The 20,303-nt window shown below is 38.0% G+C and overlaps 1 protein-coding gene across 3 annotated transcripts in view; it reads left to right on the top strand.

The window, feature by feature from the left end:
- Positions 1-20,303, top strand: part of LOC127429231 (WD repeat-containing protein 7-like) — a 157,041-nt gene that overhangs the window by 118,387 nt on the left and 18,351 nt on the right. For all 3 annotated transcript variants that reach the window (XM_051678125.1, XM_051678124.1, XM_051678123.1), the window contains one exon: positions 5,950-6,136. In XM_051678125.1, the coding sequence (XP_051534085.1) occupies positions 5,950-6,136 (187 nt within the window). The remainder of the gene's footprint in view (positions 1-5,949; positions 6,137-20,303) is intronic.

The raw sequence follows: 20,303 nt of genomic DNA, 5'->3' as shown, positions 1-20,303 counted from the left end.
ATTTATTATCAGTTTTTAATTGGAATTTGAGTTCTTGTAGCTCTCGCATGTAAATAACGTGAAGTTCTGCTCACTAATAGTCGCATAAATATACTGCAAAATCTCAGTATTTGAGTGTGTCAAGGGATGTAGAAGGGTGTGTAAGTGTTTGTGTACGACAGCTTCCAGTAAAATGCATATGGGTGTTTGAGCTAAATGGTTAAAAGCACTCTCTCTATCTTTCTTTCACACCCTAATTAGCTTCCTGTGGCCCGGCCTTTAATGCGGCATGTTTATTGCCTTGACTAACCACTCATTAGCCTGGTTGATGTTTTGTCAATATTAATTTATCCATTTCAACCAAGTCAAGTCTTAAACAAAGATGTCTACTCTGAATAAATGGACTGAACACATTTGGGCGGCCCGTGTGCTGCATACAATACATTTACTCCATGTGGATGAAGTGATTTTCCCTCTTGGGTGTCCATTATGGGCATCATCGCCAACTTCCTGTTTCCCTTCTAGACAGGAAGTGAGGTGAAGTGAGGTCTCTGTCTGATCTGCGATAATGTCCATGAGACTTAACTGCACATTTTTTTCATTTAGACTTGTGAAGCCAGAATTTTAACTATCAGCATCAAGTCTACATGGCAGCTTATTCTGGCCATGAACCGAAATATACATCGTTGTTTTCCGCATGTCGGCATGGTCTTTCGCACAGTGATCAGCATCGAGACAGTCCACGTCTTTGCATGTCCTTTTGGGCTCACGGTCAAAAGAGAATACTTTGATAGGCTGAGCGATCGACTGTGCATGAGGTAAATGGCACACGGAAAAAATAAGTCTGACCGAATTTTTTTTAAAGGTGGATTAAGTGGTAGCTAATTAAAATAATGGCACAATAGTTGCAAACACTTGTACCAACAACACCAATTTGTTTTTTTTAAATGAGCCTGATGAAACAAATTCTGCACAAATATCATAGATAAAATTGTATTTTAGTAATTAGTACTTTACTGATAAAGTTGTTTCATTGTAATGTACTGAAAAAATACGGAGCCTCTAAGAGGACAGAGATAGTGTGTGTGTGTGTGTGAAATAGTTTTGCGTGTCCTCGCAATAGTTTTGAGTTCCCTCGCAATAGTTTTGAGTTCCCTCGCAATAAGTTTTACGTTCCCTCGCAATAGTTTTGAGTTCCCTCGCAATAGTTTTATGTTCCCTCGCAATAGTTGTGCGTTCCCTCGCATTAGTTTTACGTTCCCTCTAAATAGTTTTACATTCCCTCGCAATAGTTGTGCGTTCCCTCGCAATAGTTTTACGTTCCCTCGCAATAGTTTTGCGTTCCCTCGCAATAGTTGTGCGTTCCCTCGCAATAGTTTTACGTTCCCTCGCAATAGTTTTAGGTTCCCTCGCAATAGTTTTACGTTCCCTCGCAATAGTTTTAGGTTCCCTCGCAATAGTTTTACGTTCCCTCGCAATAGTTTTACGTTCCCTCGCAATAGTTTTAGGTTCCCTCGCAATAGTTGTGCGTTCCCTCGCAATAGTTTTTAGTTCCCTCGCAATAGTTGTGCATTCCCTCGCAATGGTTGTGCGTTCCCTCGCAATAGTTTTATGTTCCCTCGCAATAGTTGTGCATTCCCTCGCAATAGTTGTGCGTTCCCTCGCAATAGTTTTTAGTTCCCTCGCAATAGTTGTGCGTTCCCTCGCAATAGTTTTTAGTTCCCTCGCAATAGTTGTGCATTCCCTCGCAATAGTTGTGCGTTCCCTCGCAATAGTTTTTAGTTCCCTCGCAATAGTTGTGCGTTCTCTCGCAATAGTTTTTAGTTCCCTCGCAATAGTTTTTAGTTCCCTCGCAATAGTTGTGCGTTCCCTCGCAATAGTTTTTAGTTCCCTCGCAATAGTTGTGCGTTCTCTCGCAATAGTTTTTAGTTCCCTCGCAATAGTTTTGAGTTCCCTCGCAATAAGTTTTACGTTCCCTCACAATAGTTTTGAGTTCCCTCGCAATAGTTTTATGTGCCCTCGCAATAGTTGTGCGTTCCCTCGCATTAGTTTTACGTTCCCTCGCAATAGTTGTGCGTTCTCTCGCAATAGTTATGCGTTCCCTCGCAATAGTTTTATGTTCCCTCGCAATAGTTGTGCATTCCCTCGCAATAGTTGTGCGTTCCCTCGCAATAGTTTTTAGTTCCCTCGCAATAGTTGTGCGTTCTCGCAGTAGTTGTGCGTTCCCTCGCAATAGTTGTGCGTTCCCTCGTAATAGTTGTGCATTCCCTCGCAATAGTTTTTAGTTCCCTCGCAATAGTTGTGCATTCCCTCGCAATAGTTGTGTGTTTCTTCGCAATAGTTTTTAGTTCCCTCGCAATAGTTGTGCGTTCTCTCGCAATAGTTGTGCGTTCCCTCGCAATAAGGGGCTCCGTAGAATTGTCATGAAAATAATGTCACATCGCAAAAAAATTTATTCTTTTCTCTTTGTACTGGTAATAGTTAGTTCAGAGGTATAACTTTAGCCAGACTGTTTTGTTTTGATTATTTATTTGCTTAGGCACCGCCCGTGCCCTTTTCCCCCTCTGTTCATGTGTTTTTGTATCAGTCCTGACTTTGTATATATTGTAAATATTTTCAAACCCATTAATTTGCTCTCTTTCACTGTAAACACCCGTGTGCTTAATAAACATTCTTGTTTTGCACCATTACCTTGGTTTGTTGTCTCCAAGTACTTATAATAGTTTCCATCTTTTATTTAATGTTATACCCCTATCACCCCTAGACAAAAAGGGGTCATAACATGTGGTTATGCAAAACGGCATTATGTTATGTTACCTGGACAGATCTTTTTTTATCCATCATTAGTTACTTTGCATTATTTTGCGTTATTTACATTATTTTTATGTTTAACTAAAGAAAGATTTTTTTTCTTTAATTGAAAAACAAACGGTAGAAATATAACAGATAAAATAGTATTTTTAATAATTAGTGCTTTACTAAAATACTTGTTTCGTTCTAATGTACAGAAATAATAATAATTAAAAAAAGTTTTTCAAATATGTAAAATCTACTATTAATTTGGACATTATTCTAATTAAAAGGAACTTTCGTTATTTTTTTCAGACGTTGCGTATATCGTGATATACTGTTTATTAATTTATATCAACCCAAAAATTGTTAAATGTAGTGTTTTGTTTGTTGCTTATATCGCTTACATTTCTTATTTATATACTTCGGTTGTTCGTGTTGGTGATCGGTGCACGCACAGATATTTTAATCAAGTAAACACGACTAAAGCTTGACAGGAGATTTAATTTGCTGATCCCTGCCGAGTGAGTTTGTTTGGAGCGTTTAAGAGCATCAGTGAAGTGGAGTGTTTAAGTTTAAAGTTACACATCTCGACTTCCACAGCCAATGGATTTCTGCCGCAGCGTTCCGGAATCAAAGTGCGGATTATTCAGAGTGATGTGTATGCTTAGTCTACAAACTCCACTTCTTTTAAAGTCAACACGGCATCTGTAACACGCTTCTACTGCACAGAACAAAGGCACAGAATCCCTGGTGTGCTTGGAGGAAGCGGGGTGCTGCGGTTCAGGGTGCGGTGAGGTTTGATGCGTGAGAAAATGACAGGAGGGATGAGTCCGGTCACAACCAGAGACCCCGAGTTCAGATCAATGCTTCCTGTGAGCGTGTCTGTGTGAATCCTGATCAGCGTTATCCAACTGAGAGATAGATGAGAGAATTAGTTTGACCAACACTAATGCAGATATTTTCAGAACTGAACTTATTAAAGCGGTGATTCTGACAAAACATGTCAAGAAAATGGTATATTTAACTCCAAAATCAAAACAAACAAGAAATCTTATTTTTCATATAGTAAGCTGTGTTTACGGCCATTAAAAGAAATTTCCGGGTTCAGTACAAGTTGAGCTTATATTCAAATGTCCGGATGTGTTACGGTAATGAGAATTTGGGGGGTAAAATGTGCATACGTTTCCTGAAAATGATTTTAAAAAATCTTAATGGTCCTAAATGTAGGCTTCATGTTCTTTATGCAAAACATATTACTGTGAAACTGAATTAGTAATTGTAAATGCAATCCGGCACATACCTGAACACACACACACACACACACACACACACAGATAGGGTCGGCTGGAAACTGTCCACATCAATTACCTCATCTCATTGTTCTCTGTTGCCGTGGTAATTACCCAGCGACATGTTGCCGTGGCCACAGGCGCGAGAGCAGACACGGAAAAATTCAGGCATGTGGCAGATAATTGTGTCTGTAATTATTAAGCAGTTATCTATCACAAACAACATAAACATTGATCAGATCAACTGATGTGCGACAGGTTTACTGTGTGTGTGTGTGTGTGTGTGTGTGTGTGTGTGTGTGTTTGTGTTTGTGTTTGTGTGTGCGTGTGTGTGTCTGTCTGTGTGTCTGTCTGTGTGTCTGTCTGTGTGTCTGTCTGTGTGTGTGTCTGTGTGTGTTTGTGTGTGTGAGTGTGTGTGTGCTTGTGTGTGCGTGTGCGTGCGTGCGTGCGTGTGTGTGTGCGCTTCTGTGTGTGTGCGCTTCTGTGTGTGTGCGCTTCTGTGTGTGTGCGCTTCTGTGTGTGTGCGTTTCTGTGTGTGTGTGTTTGTGTGTTTGTGTGTGCGTGTGCGTGCGTGTGCGTGTGTGTGTGCGTGTGTGCGTGTTTGTGTGTGTGTGTGTTGGTGTGCGTGCGCGTGCGTGCGTGTGCGTGTGTGCATGCGTGTGTGTGTGTGTGTGTGTGTGTGTGTCTGTGTGTCTGTGTGAGTGTGACACAGACTCACACACACTCATACAGACACACACTCACACACAGACAGACACAGACTCACACGCACACACAAACACACACAGACACACTCACGCACACACATGCACGCACGCACGCACACCAACACACACACACACACACACACACACAGACACAGACTCTCACACGCACACACTTTTGTCTTCCTTCACTGTGTTTTTATTCTCTCCTCAGAGCTGCCCATCTCTCTGCTTGCCATCTGTCACAAAAACTTCCTTCTTTCTTCCCTTCCTTATTTCTTTCTGTCTTTTTCTTTCTTTCTTTCTTTCTGTCTTTTTTTTTACTTCTTTCTTACCTCCTTTCCTTTTTTCTATCTTTCTTTTTTGTTCTTACTTTCTTATTTTTCTTTCTTTTTCTTTCTTTTTCTTTTAACTTTCAGGATTTGATTGGATGTTGGATGATTTTAAATGTTTGGCTTTAATATTATTGGTTAATATATTTTCCCCCACCCACAAGGCCTTGATGACAGCAGCAGTCATTTCAGAGTGAAAGTTATTACATTTTAAGTTTTGTATCTTTAGAATAATACACACTTATGAGTCATGCACAAATAGACCAAAGGTGTTTTTTAAGAAAGTAAATAGTCACTTTTGAATTCATGTTGACTTTAAGATATCATGTGATTTAATTCAGTTATATGGTTTGTTTTAATGTGTATGAAGACACCAGCACACCTAATTCACTTGAACTGTCTCTTTACTCAAGTGTGTGTGTGTTGTGTGTGTGTGTGTCAGGTCACATGTGAGGTGACCTCTCCCTTTCCCCCTTCCATACGTATCAATGGTTGCCATGGACACCGCATGTGCGGTTGTTTTTGACTAATAGAGGCCTGCAGTCATGTGAAGAAGCCCCTCGTGAATATCTTACTCTTATTTTTTGTGGTTATATTTTCAGTGTCCAGAATTAACACTCACCAAATGAGCCAAATGAGAGTAAACATCAGGCTTTGCCCCCACCTTTAATACCCAGTATATTGTTTCACCCTGTAGTCATGTATGTGTGTTAGATGTATTAGCATTTGGGCTGCAGCTACATTAGCTTAGCATCAATTTGACCACCTGCAGACCTTTATAACTGCTCTAGTCAATACACCAGCAGTGTGGGTATTAATAACTCTCTCTCTCTCTCTCTCTCTCTCTCTCAGGTAAAGCATTGACGTTTCTTCTTCTACAACCTTCGAGTCCCAGATTGCCCCCTCACAGCACCATCCGTCGTACAGCGATCGATCTGATTGGTCGAGGGTTCACGGTGTGGGAGCCGTATATGGACGTGTCGGCTGTTCTCATGGGTCTGCTGGAGCTCTGCGCCGACGCTGAGAAACAACTGTCCAAGTGAGACAACATACAAAACATTCAGAATAAGGGTATTTTCACACTAATGTGATTGCTACGGACCAGAAAAGTGCACTCAGCATACTTACAGAGAACTTCTTCATTCTTCGCTCAGAGCCAAAAAAAAGTTCGAAACAGCTGAGCAACGACATACTGTTTGCGAACATTCAGACACCGGTCACGCCACTGTAGGAAGCGATTAGAGGAACATATAAATATGAGGACGCTCAAGACTACATGTAAAACTTTAATGTTATATATTAAAATGTGTTATCAGTGACTTAATGCCTTATTCTATGAGTTCACACAAGATCAGTAAAAGAACGCTGTGCAGTAGATAATTTGTAATTTGTCGATTAAATATTTTAACCGCAATTAATTGCATCATTTTTCGTAGTTAATCGCGATTAATTGCAGATTTTGAAAGTGCTGAAATTTGACTCTATATACTCTTCTTTTCCAGTCAAAATGCATTTATTTCCTTCTTACGAAAGAAAACAAAACAATTTGTAACAATATAATGCTTTGTTAACATTTTCCAGACAAAGCCTTCAATGGTATAAAGATAAATGTGCTAAAATATAAAATATTCTTTGAAAGAAGAAGTCCCCACATAGGTTGCATATTCATAACAATAGGCATTAAATATATTAAACTCTCATCTTCCACAATATTTATCCGCCTGTGGCTATCAGCTTTGTTACAGCAATAGTGAAGCCATGTTCATGATTGGTGCCAGGGCGTCAGCACCGCTTTGAACTGCGTTAATGTGTTACTTTTGACAGCTCTACTAATTTGTAATGTTTACATTCTGCATTTATGGCGCTAATGCGCTAACATGCCATTCGCAGCCATAATATACGCCGATTACACTCTGTTATTGTAGTTTATGATGACACCGATACTACTGCAAAAATGGGTGTTTAAAAGAGTGTTAATGGGCAGAATACACACAAAAGAATGATGATAAGAAATGTATTATCATACTATGGGCAGATGGGTGAATGGCACATGAGTGAATCGGCACTTATAATAATTGAGAAGATTTTATTTCCTTTTGTAGACTAATTTAAGAAAAAGATTGCATGACATGTTCTTAGAAAATGGTAAGTTTGCACCAGCTCTCTAACAACTCCGATGTGTTCTTGTGTTGACTGATCTTAACTGACTGAATGGGAATTAGCTTTCAGCCTCAAAGTAGGTGGAGCTCTAGGTCACACCTACCGATGCCGTTGACCAATGGCAGTCAGAAGGTGTTTAGCATCCGGTTAGAGGTTTTCCTAAAAGTTTGTGCTGTAGAGCTGTTGAGAATCACTGAAACAATCACTTCCGTTTTGGCGAGATTTTCTTCTAAATGACATCGCACCCGTTCATTCTTCGCTTTCATATATAGTATGCCGGGACATTTTCATTCGTTTTCAATATGGGATTTTAATTAAATGTGGCATTCCAACTTCAGTCCTACATTTATTACAAATATGACAACTGAAGTCATTTTCTCTGTGATTTATTTTTATTTTAGGCCACATCTACACTAATCTTTTCTCGTTTGAACCCATGCTTGCAGTTTCCTAATTTCATTGTTTTCCAAAGTATGTCTGTCAAACATGTTGAGTGATCCAAACATCATCTGCAGCCTGAAACTGAACTTTTGATCCGATTTTAGGAGTGAATGCACTTAGCTTCATAGAGAGCTATAGGATGCTCCCTTGCTCCCTATTTAGTGAATGACTTAACATCCAGTGTGCTGGGGGCCTGGGTAGCTCAGCAAGTAAAGCCGCTGACTACCACCCCTGGAGTCGCAAGTTCAAATCCAGGGCGTGCTGAGTGACTCCAGTCAGGTCTCCTAACAACCAAATTGGCCCGGTTGCTAGGGAGGGTAGAGTCACATGGGGTAACCTCCTCGTGGTCGCTATAATGTGGTTCTCGCTCTCGGTGGGGCGCGTGGTGAGTTGTGCGTGGATGCCGTGGAGAATAGCGTGAAGCCTCCACATGCACTACGTCTCCGCGGTAACGCGCACAACAAGCCATGTGATAAGATGCACGGATTGGCGGAGGCAACTGAGATTCGTCCTCCACCACCCAGATTGAGGCGAGTCACTACGCCACCCCCGAGGACTTAGAGCGCTTTGGGAATTCCAAATTGGGGAGAAAAAAAACAAACCTCCAGTGTGCGGTCTGTCTGCACTGGTCTCAGAACAGTTTGAAATGCACCTTATTTTCATCCTAACTCCATATAAACCTTCTGAAAGCAACATTTTTCAGCTTTTGGATGAACTAATTGATTCTCAGTGTGATAATGCACAGTAAATATAGTAATGCATTTACTAATGTTAATGAATAGAACCGTAATCCTTTCTGTGTGGAGTTTGCATGTTCTCCCCGTGTTCGCGGGATGCCATGTTGTTGTGTCACGTGACTTGATGCGGCAGAAGTTTAACCCTTAAATGACTTCCGAGAGTGTTGTGACCAGTATTCAGTCAGTTTAAATTAATGTTAATTTATATAAGGTATCCACCATTAAAGCATTTGTGTGCTGATACCAGTAACCGATTATTTAGAACAACTTCTGCCGATATCGATAGTTTGGTGGTTCTGCTTTTTTTTTGCAGCATTGTTTCAAATCACTAACTACAATGTACTAACATTAAAATGATAATCAAAGATGCCTAATATAAAGTGGGACCAATCAGGCTATGTCCAAGATCTTTGGTCGATGTGCATCTGACATCCTTCACAGCTGGTTGGACGGGTTTTTTTCCCGTGTTTTTGGATTAAATCTGCCTCTCGTCTCCCCCACCCTCGACAGACGAGAGGCAGATTTAATCTGATTGGAGCCCATTAATATGATGTAATGATGTCTCGGCCTCAGGATGGAGAAGACCTCGACTCGTAAGAGGAAACCCATACGTCTGGACGCTAACCTCCACGCTGAAACCCCCTCAAACAAGGTTACCGTCCAGCTTGGAACCCCCCCAGCCCTCGCTCACCTCGTTAAGGTGAAACCTGACCCTCCAAAAATTTATTATGAGTACAAATATGTCTGCATTTCTTGTGTAGCGCGTGCTAATGCCGTTAGAGCCAAATGGCATTCATTTTTCAGCCGTTATTATGGCCAGAAAAAGACACGACACGCAGCGTGCTGGATGTACAGGCCAGAAGTGAAAGAAAGAGAAATATACAGTATGTAGCTGTGACCCCCGACTGAAGCAGGGCAACTTTATCTGTTGTTTTCAAATGGCAAATCCATATAGCAGCGCAGGAAGACCTTTAGTATGAGACAGACAGCATTTGTGGACGGTGCCGTTTCCTCTTTTTTTTTTTGTTAGTGCTGTCAGTCTGCAACAGTTACGGAGTTTATTTGGCCAGGGCAGATATTGATTACCCTGTTTTTTTGTATTTTAATGGTGAGTATGAGGTGAATATTTTGTGGAATCCATAACAGGTGCGGTTTTGAGAGAGGCAGACAGAGACTCCAGTTGTGTTTTTGTCTTAAAGGAATAGTTCACCCAAAATGTAATAATAATTTTCACACAGTTATTTACGTCATAATTTTGGTCTTTTAACGAAAATGTCTTTTAAATTTTGTCAGCATTCCGCCGTGTCATATTCTTTCATTAAATTCAGTGTTACTATAATGGCATGTAAGTTTAGTCAATGAAAATAACATATTTTAGTTGACAATAATGTGGAAAATGGCAAAAAACCAAAGACTAAACTTTAACCAAATGTTCAAACGTTTTGAAAAATGTACAGTATAAACATTTAAACATAAGATTTATCAACATAACTATCTGGAAAACCAGAGCTCCTGAATAGCACAAAATGAAGTACAGTATTAGCCACTTTTTACAAGTTACTGTGTTGTTCATTTTTCATTTTACGAAGCCTGACATTAGAAAGAATTGTCCGAAAAATTCAAAAAAAATTTTTTTTACATTAAACTGTTTTTAGTACCATTAGACAAACTATAAAAAGAAATCATATTTGATCCATTTGGCTTTAAACGTCATTATCCTCCTGAGGTCCAGTAATTCATTTTTGTGTAGGACATTTGTTATGTAGTTTTTGTACAGTGGTAAATCTTGGGGTATTATCAGAGGACTCTCTGGGCTTTTCAGAGATACCAAATGTTTGAGAGTTTGGCCATGACAACTTCCTCTCCTTACTCTATTAATATGGATTGAAATGTGTCACAGTTCAATTCAGCACATCAAATACAAAATAAACAATATTTATCATATGTATTTTATGCACCAAACACTATATTGACATTTAAAAAAGGGAAATTGTCAAACTTTATCTGCTGGGTCTCAGGAACTTATGGTAAGATGACATCATAATAATGAGATCTTTATAATGACAGAGCACGCTGCATATATGAAAATACACTGAAATATTAGTTCACACTTTAAATATATCTTATCAAATGTACATGTCAGAATTTTCAGAGCTCTGATTGTTTTTTGTGGTGTGCATGAATGTAATGTAATGGTGATTGAGAGATATTCCTCAAAAGCCTGTTGGATCATATTTAATACATGGATTTCAAAGAGGAGTTTTCAATAAAATAATATTCAAAATTTTAACCAAGCACAAGTTGCTTATATTCAGCAAATACTCACTTTAAAATATAATAATGACTGTCACTTTTACTTTATTAAAATAAGCTGTCATTTATCCCAACATAAGAATCACTTTTCACGCAAGTCCGCCACCATTTTAAATAGATCGATATAAACATTGAAACCACTTTTTTCACAAATAACCACTAGATGGTGACATAAACGTGAAATGTACATACCATAGGTTGTTTGGCTCATCAGCTTGAACAGAGAGTGAAACAGGAGCCATCAAACGTTGTGTGTCATATGTCATACACACGACTTTATAAGGTTAAGGACACTGCGTATTTACAATGCAAGTTACGCATTCAGACTGCATTTAACTTGCCTGTGCAGATGTAAGTTGTAATATTATATATGAATTAAGGGTCAGCCATGATACGGTGCCCCTGGAGCAGATAGGGTCAAGGGCTTTGCTCAAGGGCCCAACAGTGGCATCTTGGCGGTGCTGGGGCTTGAACGCCCGACCTTCTGGCCAGTAACCCAGAGCCTTAACCGCTGAGCCACCATTGTATCGGCCTATTGGCCACCCTGCTCTCTGGGCATCGGTCATTAAAAAAACCATTTTTTTCGGCCATTACGAATAGTATCGTGACATTATGGATATCAGCCAATAACAGTGTACACTTTGTTGATGAACAGACGTGCTCATTCCAGCTAGTGATATTTCCAAAATGTACATCTCTCTCTCTCTCTCTCTCTCTCTCTCTTTCTCTCTCTCTCTCTCTCTTTTGCTTTGCATGCTGGGAGTTTGGGTTATGGGAGTAACAAATGGGTGAGAGGAGTGATTTGGGTTTTTCTACTAATTTTCTAGACTTTTTCGGTTTTTCCTATTTTTTCTTTATGTTTTTGTTTTTGTTTAGCTTTGTGTATAAATTGATGAATTTAATTTCGAGTGTAATATACGTTTCGGTTTAGGGAAGTTTTAGACTTCGTGGCAGAGGCCTGAGATGGAGGCTCACCCAAGTGGGGGTGTCGCCTCACTCTCGCTCCGCCATGGAGTCAGGTGTGTACCTGACGCGGATTCTAATGTGGAAGACGTGCTTGACGCTGTTGGTGAACAAATTGGATATGTGAATATAATTTCAGCATCAAGGATGAACAAAGCCGTGGTGGTTTTCCTTAAAGATGAAAGTTTGGTGAGTAAACTTATTGAAACTGGCGTTTGAGTGAATGGAGCATTTACTGTTGTTTCCCTGCTTGTGTTACAATCTGTTAGAGTCACGATTTCTAATGTGCCCCCCTTCATATTAAACAGTGACATTGAAAAAGAATTGTTGAGGTTTGGAAAACTGGCCAGTGAATTGAAAATGATTCCATTGAGGGGTAGGAATGAAACATTGAAACATGTGTTGTCTTTTAGGCATCAGGTGTTTATGTTTCTTGATCAACCATCGCTAGATATTTCTAAATCATACATGATTTACGCGAGTACCGGAAATTTGAAATGTTTCGAATGCGGAGACGTTGGACATAAAAAGATCTCTTGCCCACACAACAAAACGCACCTAGAAAGTAATGCAAATGATATTGAAGTCATTTCTAGTGTACAGAATGGAGAAAATGTAGAGATTAGTAAGGAACCAAACAAAACAACAATTGATGGGAAAAACAAAGATGAAAATGGAAATGAAGGGATGAGCAATCAGAAGAAAAGAAACTCAACTGGCAGTGTAGTTGGTAATTGTACTGAAAAGAGAGAAAATTCGTGTGTAGGTGTTGATGAAAGATGAGGAGGGTCTTCGTGCTAAGTTACCAAAGGTTGTGACAAATGATGCACAAAACACTGGGCAGATATTTTTGTCCCAGTTAACTATTATTACTGATGAGCGAGATGACATGGAGGATGCACTTTTCAGAAGCATCAGATATTCTTTCTCAATTTGATGAAGATCAATTATATACTGTAAATTAGGTTAATGACTTCCTGGATGCGATGTTTGGAAAAACTATTGAGATTAGAGAATTATTCCCTGATGCAAAAAATGTTTTGCAATCAGCTGTGAAAATCCAACAGACCGCAAGCTATGATGAATTAAGTAGAAGAAAACGATTTAGATTAAAAAAAAAAATTACGAAATTGAGAAGAAAAATGGCCCTTGAAAAAGATTTAACAACTCCTTAATGATGAAATCACTTGGGGTGTATTCTCTGACTTTCTTTTTGCTAACCCATCTTTTTTTTCTTTCTTGATCTTTCCTTTCTTTCGATGGGGAGTATTAAGATAGGAACAATTAACATTAATGGAGGAAGGGATGGTAAAAGAAGAGCAGTGTTGAAAGACTATATTGAAAATAAGGATATGGACATAATTTTCTTACAAGGGACACATAGTGACATAGCTAATGAGATAGAATGGAAGTGGTGGGGAGGTCATATTTCTATAGTCATGGCTCTAATACTAAGGGTGGTGTTGCTATTTTGTTAGTACGACTTTTGTATCAAGTGATGAAATAGAGAAAGGTCGGGTTTTGGATGTTCAGGTTAATTTAATGGGTTTTTCTTTTGTGTTTGTTAATGTCTATGCACCCAATAATGGAGCAGAAAGGATAAAGGTCTTTAAAAATGGCCAAAGTGAATTAGAGAAATATGATAAAAATGCTTGTCTAGTTTTGGGTGGTGACTTGAATTGTACATTAGATTTGACCTTAGATAGGAATGGAGAAGAACCATGTCCTCTTTCTGCTACTTGTTTAAATAATGTAAGAAGCAATTTTGATTTGTGTGATGTTTGGAGAGTACAACATCCGGTAGAAAAACAATATACTTGGTGTAAGTCTTCAAGTGACCACATCAACTTTGCAAGGTTAGATCGTTTTTACATTAATAAAGACTGGTGTAATAGAATTTTAAAGGCCTGTATTTACCCCAATGGTTTTACAGATCATCATTTATGTTTGATTGTTTTTAATTTACAAAAGACAAGATGTCATAGTTATTATTGGCATTTTAATGTAAAATTGCTACAAGATGCTTGCTTTTGTGAAAAATGTCATTTATTTTGGGCAAAATGACTGATTCCCGAAAAACTGCGAAAAAGGCGAAAGACTGATTTTGATGATGTTGTGCATTGGTGGGATGTAGGGAAAGCACACATCAGGATCTTTTGCCAAAATTATACAGCCAATGCAAATTATTGTTTTAAAAAAACTGTTATGGAATTGGAAAATGAAATCAAATCAATTGAAAGAAGTCTAATTAACCGAAATGATGAATCAACTGAAAGACTGAATGAAAAAAGGAAAGCTTTGGCCTCACTTTTTCATGAATGAGCTAAGGGAGCTTTAGTAAGAGCTCGCTTCCTTTCTCTGAGAGAGATGGATGCATCAAGTTCTTTCTTTTTTAGTTTTGAAAAGAGGGAAGGAGCACGGAAGTCGATCAGAAATCAGATGGAACTGTGACAACTAATCCTAAAGAAATGAGAACAATGGCCATTGATTTTTATACAGAACTCTTTTCGAATGGTTCTTGTGATATTGGCTGTATGAATGACCTTTTTAAAGATTTACCAAAGTTGACTGATAAACAGAGGAATCAACTGGAATTTGAAATTGATATTGATGAAATAACAAAGGCTGTTAATCAGCCATCCATTGGACATGCACTTGGAATTGATGGACTTCCTGCCGTATTTAATAAACAGTTTTGGGACTTATTAAAAGATGATTTGCTTGAGGTTTTTAAATCATCTTTCAGGAAAAAAGAACTGCCAACAAGCTGTAGAAGAGCCGTTTTCTCTTCGTTACCAAAGAAAGGTGATCTTGGTCTTTTAAAGAACTGGAGACCAGTGTCAATTTTGTGTAATGACTATAAAATCTTAGCGAAATGTCTTTCACATATAGTACATATAGTAAATGATTATCAAACTTCCTGACAGAACTATAATGGATAACATCTTTCTTGTTCATGATATAATAGATATTGCAAAAAGGGATGGTGATAATATTAAGAAAAGCATTTGATAGAGTCAGTCACTTTTATTTGTTTAGATCCCTTAAAGCTTTTGGTTTTGGTGATCTTTTTATGTCATGGATCAAACTCTTATATTCTGGTTTTTCTACAATGTTAAAGGTTGGAGGAGGGCTAAGTCAACCAGTGTCAGTATGTAGAGGTATTAGACAAGGTTGTCCTTTGTCAGGAATGTTAGGATTATTCTTTAGCCATCGAACCTTTGCTTCATCAATTGGGAAAAAATTTGGATGGCTTTCTAATTGAAGGACAACAAGCTAAACCTAAGTTTTCTGCCTATGCTGATGACTTCACTGTGTTTATTAAAGCAAAAGAGATGTGTTTGTTTTAAAGGAAGCTTTAAAGAAGTACGAAAATGCCACTTTAGCAAAGGTAAACGGGGGAAAAAGTGAAGGTTTTATTTTAGGAAATTGGTCTGGAGGAGAGCTACCAGTCTTACCAGGAGGTGTGAAATGGGGTAAAGTAGGCCTGAAAATACTGGGTATTTATTTAGGAACTGATAAATATATTCAGAAGAACTGGGAAGGAATGTATGATAAGATGTGTGACCATTTGTCATCACAACATGGGTGCTGCCTCAGTTATCATTTAGGGGTAGAGTTTTGGTCGCAAACAATCTAGCTGCTTCAGCACTTTGGTATAAACTAAATGTCTTGAATCCACCTGATGAAGTAGTTCATTTACTACAAAAGAAAATAAATGACTTCTTTTGGTCAGGTCAGCACTGGGTAAAATCTGCTATTTTATATTTACCAGTCAGTGAAGGCGGACAAGGCTTAATATATATAGAAAGCAGAATGAAGGCTTTCAGGCTGCAGACAGCACAGAAGTTGTTGTACTCTGGGAAAAATCTGTTGGGCTGATACAGCTTGTTATGCAGTATGAATTGTTTTAAATATGATTTTAATTTATTTTTAATTAGCCTGAAAGATATGGTATGGAAGGATTTTCTCTGTTTTATAAATCAATATTGAAAGTGTGGAATTCTGTTTTTCAAGTAAAGAGAGATTTAAACAATAAAAAATTATTCAAATTAACAACTCTCTAATACAAGTAAATGTGTTGAAAATGTTGCCACAGATAGAAAAATAATTTCTTTAATACATTTTTTAATTGGTGAAGCAAAGCCGGCAATATGGATTACAAGAAAGAATAAGCTTAAGGATAGTGGAAGGACTGAACCTGAACTTATTTTAAAGGCTTTTGTATGTAAGGATTAAAGCAGAGTTTGCTTTTTTAAATTAACAAAAAATGTGTTTGCATTCAGTGAGTTTTGGGGACAGGCAGAAGTGTTGTGTGTAGTTGTTCAAGAGGAGACTTTATTCCTAAATTTGTAAAAAAAAAAATTTGTTTTATTTATTTTATTTAATGTGAATTTTTTGTGTATGTTTATGTATTGATGTTAATGTAGGTATGTTATATGTGATAAGGTTAATCTATTGTTATTGTTTGGGAATATATTTTTTGAAATTATGTTTTATTAATCTTAGAGAATAAAGAGTTGTTAAAGTCAAAGTCTCTCTCTCTCTTTTTTCTCTCTCTCCCTCTCTCTGTCTATCTCTCTCTCTCCCTCTCTGTCTGTGTCTATCTCTCTATCGCTCTCTCCCCCTCTCTCTCTCTCTGTCTATCTCTCTCTCTCTCTTTTCTCTCTCTCCCTCTCTCTCTCTATCTCTCTCCCTCTCTATGTCTCTCTCTTTCTCTCTCTCTCTCTCTCTCTCTCTCACTCTCCCTCTCTCTGTCTATGTCTCTCTCTGTCGCTCTCTCTCCCTCTCTCTGTCTATGTCTCTCGATCATTCATGATCTCTTTTCTCTGTTGGCTCATATTTTATGCTGATCGCTCCAGAGATCAAAGCGATTGATCAGCTATTGGCAGAAAGAGGGAGCTCACGGCTATAAAGACAGAGACACTCATTTATTCGCTCATTTACACACACACACACACACACACTACCGGGTCTAGCTGTCACACTTTTTTTTTTTTCCCGGTGAATATTTCTCAGAGTAGTTTTATTTTTAAATTTCTGTATTGACAAAAACCTTGAAGTCTTGGCTACAAAATAGCAATTGAACATTTTCACTGTTCTTGCCCAGGAAAAAAGATGCAGGTCATTGAACACAAGTTGACCTTTTTTTGTCACACTATATAGTTTAAGTTGCCACAGTGAATCCTGCCATTAAATCAGTGATGTTGGTCTTATGTGAATATTGAAGAAAAAAAAGTAAAACAATTGTGAAGCACATAAATGATTTGTGAATCAACAAAAATGGGAAATGGAACTTTCAAAAGTTAATGAAAATATCATTAAATATCAATATCTGAAAATATCAAAATATTGTTTTGGCCAACAAATATTGTAGTTAATAAATTGTATGCATTTATGACATTTAAAACACATGATTAAAATGTGTTTTTAAAAGGGCTGTCAATTTAACGTGTTAATTCTGTGCGATTAATTATATAAAAAATAACGCGGTAAAAATGCTATTAATCATGTCCCCAGACCATAAGGAATATTCCTGAGCAATTCAAGTTTGATGTACCAGCTGTTTTCTTCAGGGGGCAGTAAGCGAAACTTCAGCTGTACAGGCAATGTGCAGCTTATACAGAGAACAAACCAACCCTTCAGCAGACAGCACAACACGAGGACGCGATTTTGATGGAGCGCAAATCAGAATTTAGGGATCTCGAGACGTGTTTTTCTAAGACACAGCGACCTAAAAATTGTATGTTTATGACACGACAGAACCAAAGTGAGACGCTCCAAAACCGTCCATCTGACGCAAGTGTACATTGACGCATCCTTAAACAAGTCCTCGTAATAAATCTCGAACTGATTGATAAATTCAGTCACAAAATGGATTGCTGTGAACTGTAGGCCAATGATTGGCTTATGTGCAATAATATGCAAATAAATATTACATTGGATTCTAAAGTCACTTTTTATATTGTCTTATCAATGCTATTGATCACAATAATGTAACACATTTGAATTATCTAATTTATAATTATTTAATCATTATATATTGAATTATTTTTATTTTAGGGGCTTTCTCAGCATATATTTATATATGCAATTAATTGCGATTAATTCAATTAAAAATTTTAATCAATTGACAGCCTTTGTTTTTAATCAATACATTCATTTAAATGTAAAATGCCCTGATAAAAAATGTGACAACCTGCTTCAACTTTGGGGAAATCTGATTATCATGGAAAAATACCTTTATTCTAAAAACATCTCTTTGTAATATAGTTGACTCTCATCTTGAAGTATGCCACTGTGGTTTGATTATGTTAGCTTGTTTACTCGAGCTATAAATAAAACATGATGATAGTTAAAATTTACTTTGGAGGGAAGAATTCAGAAAAATGATTCTAATTTAAAAGCGTTTTTAACTGTTTAAAACCAACATCTGCCTTCACATTTGCACAATTGGACTTCTGACTCCAAATCATATCGTTACTGAGATACAGCCCTTGTGACAACTTCCCCGTGTGACAACTAGCCCCAGTCTCCCCTATTCTGTTTTCATTTTTTATTTTATTTTTTTGCACATTTACTTTGTGCTTTGAACGTCAGTGAACAACCTCAAACTTTGTGGAAATCAGGCCAGGAAGAACATGTGAAGATTTCTTGAGTCATGTTATCTGAGTTTGGCGAGGCAGATATATTTTTTCTTTGTTCTTCCGATCAATGTCTTCATTAAACATTTCAAAGCAGAAGTCTAAATGTCTTCAAGAGGGCTTGTTCAATATTTAAAACACATCACACACGAGACCAGCTGCATTAAGAGCGTTTACGTAACTTCTACATTCCTCTGGAAATCCGTGAGTTATTCATGAATAAACTCGACTTTATCTGCCTTTGAACACAGTTTATTGACATTTTTGTTGGATTGAGTCTCGACAGGATGATTTTAGAAATAATCCCCTTTTCAGTGAGGAGATCTGAGCTCTTTCTTACGATTGGTCGCACATGCTCAGGGTTTGCTCTAAACCTTGAACACTACGTATTAAACTTCTGCAATTAATTCAGCTCAAACCACTTAACGTACAGACTCCATGCAAACTTTGTTTTGTAGATACAGTTGAAGTCAGAAGTTTACATACACTTTAGCCAAATACATTTAAACTCAGTTTTTCACAATTCCTGACATTTAATCGTAGAAAACATTCCCTGTCTTAGGTCAGTTAGGATCACTACTTTATTTTAAGAATGTGAAATGTCAGAATAATAGTAGACAGAATTATTTATTTCAGCTTTTATTTCTTTCATCACATTCCCAGTGGGTCAGAAGTTTACATACACTTTGTTAGTATTTAGTAGCATTGCCTTTAAATTGTTTAACTTGGGTCAAATGTTTTGGGTAGCCTTCCACAAGCTTCTCACAATAAGTTGCTGGAATTTTGGCCCATTCCTCCAGACAGAACTGGTGTAACTGAGTCAGGTTTGTAGGCTTCCTTGCTCACACACGCTTTTTCAGTTCTGCCCACAAAGACTGAGGTCAGGGCTTTGTGTCGGCCACTCCAATACCTTGACTTTGTTGTCCTTAAGCCATTTTGCCACAACTTTGGAGGTATGCTTGGGGTCACTGTCCATTTGCGACCGAGCTTTAACTTCCTGGCTGATGTCTTGAGATGTTGCTTCAATATATCCACATAATTTTCCTTCCTCATGATGCCATCTATTTTGTGAAGTGCACCAGTCCCTCCTGCAGCAAAGCACCCCCACAACATGATGCTGCCACCCCCATGCTTCACGGTTGGGATGGTGTTCTTCGGCTTGCAAGCCTCACCCTTTTTCCTCCAAACATAACGATGGTCTTTATGGCCAAATAGTTAAATTTTTGTTTCATTATACCAGAGGACATTTCTCCAAAAAGTAAGATCTTTGTCCCCATGTGCACTTGCAAACTGTAGTCTGGCTTTTTTATGGCAGTTTTGGAGCAGTGGCTTCTTCCTTGCTGAGCAGCCTTTCAGGCTATGTCGATATAGGACTCGTTTTACTGTGGATATAGATACTTGTCTACCTGTTTCCTCCAGCATCTTCACAAGGTCCTTTGCTGTTGTTCTGGGACTGATTTGCACTTTTGGTTTATAATGGCTGCGTGTTCCCATGGTGTTTATACTTGCATGCTATTGTTTGTACAGATGAACGTGGTACCTTCAGGCATTTGGAAGTTGCTCCCAAGGATGATTTGGACAGTTCATGTAAATGAACCAGTTAAAATAACAATTCACTTATATTTACCGTTAGGAACTCCGATTCATTTTTAGTGAGTCGGTTCGTTTGGATAGCTCATGTAAATGAACCAGTAAAATAAACAATTCACCTACATTTACCGTTAGAAACTCCGATTCATTTTTAGTGAGTTGGTTCGTTCGGACAGCTCATGTAAATTAACCAGTAAAATAAACAATTCACCTATATTTACCGTTAGGAACTCCGATTCATTTTTAGTGAGTCGGTTTGTTTGGACAGTTCATGTAAATGAACCGGTAAAATAAACAATTCACTTATATTTACCGTTAGGAACTCCGATTCATTTTTAGTGAGTCGGTTTGTTTGGAC

Source organism: Myxocyprinus asiaticus, chromosome 38, assembly GCF_019703515.2.
Source record: "Myxocyprinus asiaticus isolate MX2 ecotype Aquarium Trade chromosome 38, UBuf_Myxa_2, whole genome shotgun sequence".
Taxonomy (NCBI): domain Eukaryota; kingdom Metazoa; phylum Chordata; class Actinopteri; order Cypriniformes; family Catostomidae; genus Myxocyprinus; species Myxocyprinus asiaticus.
The sequence above is the reverse complement of the archived record's forward strand: the minus strand, read 5'-3'. Positions and strand labels throughout refer to the sequence as shown.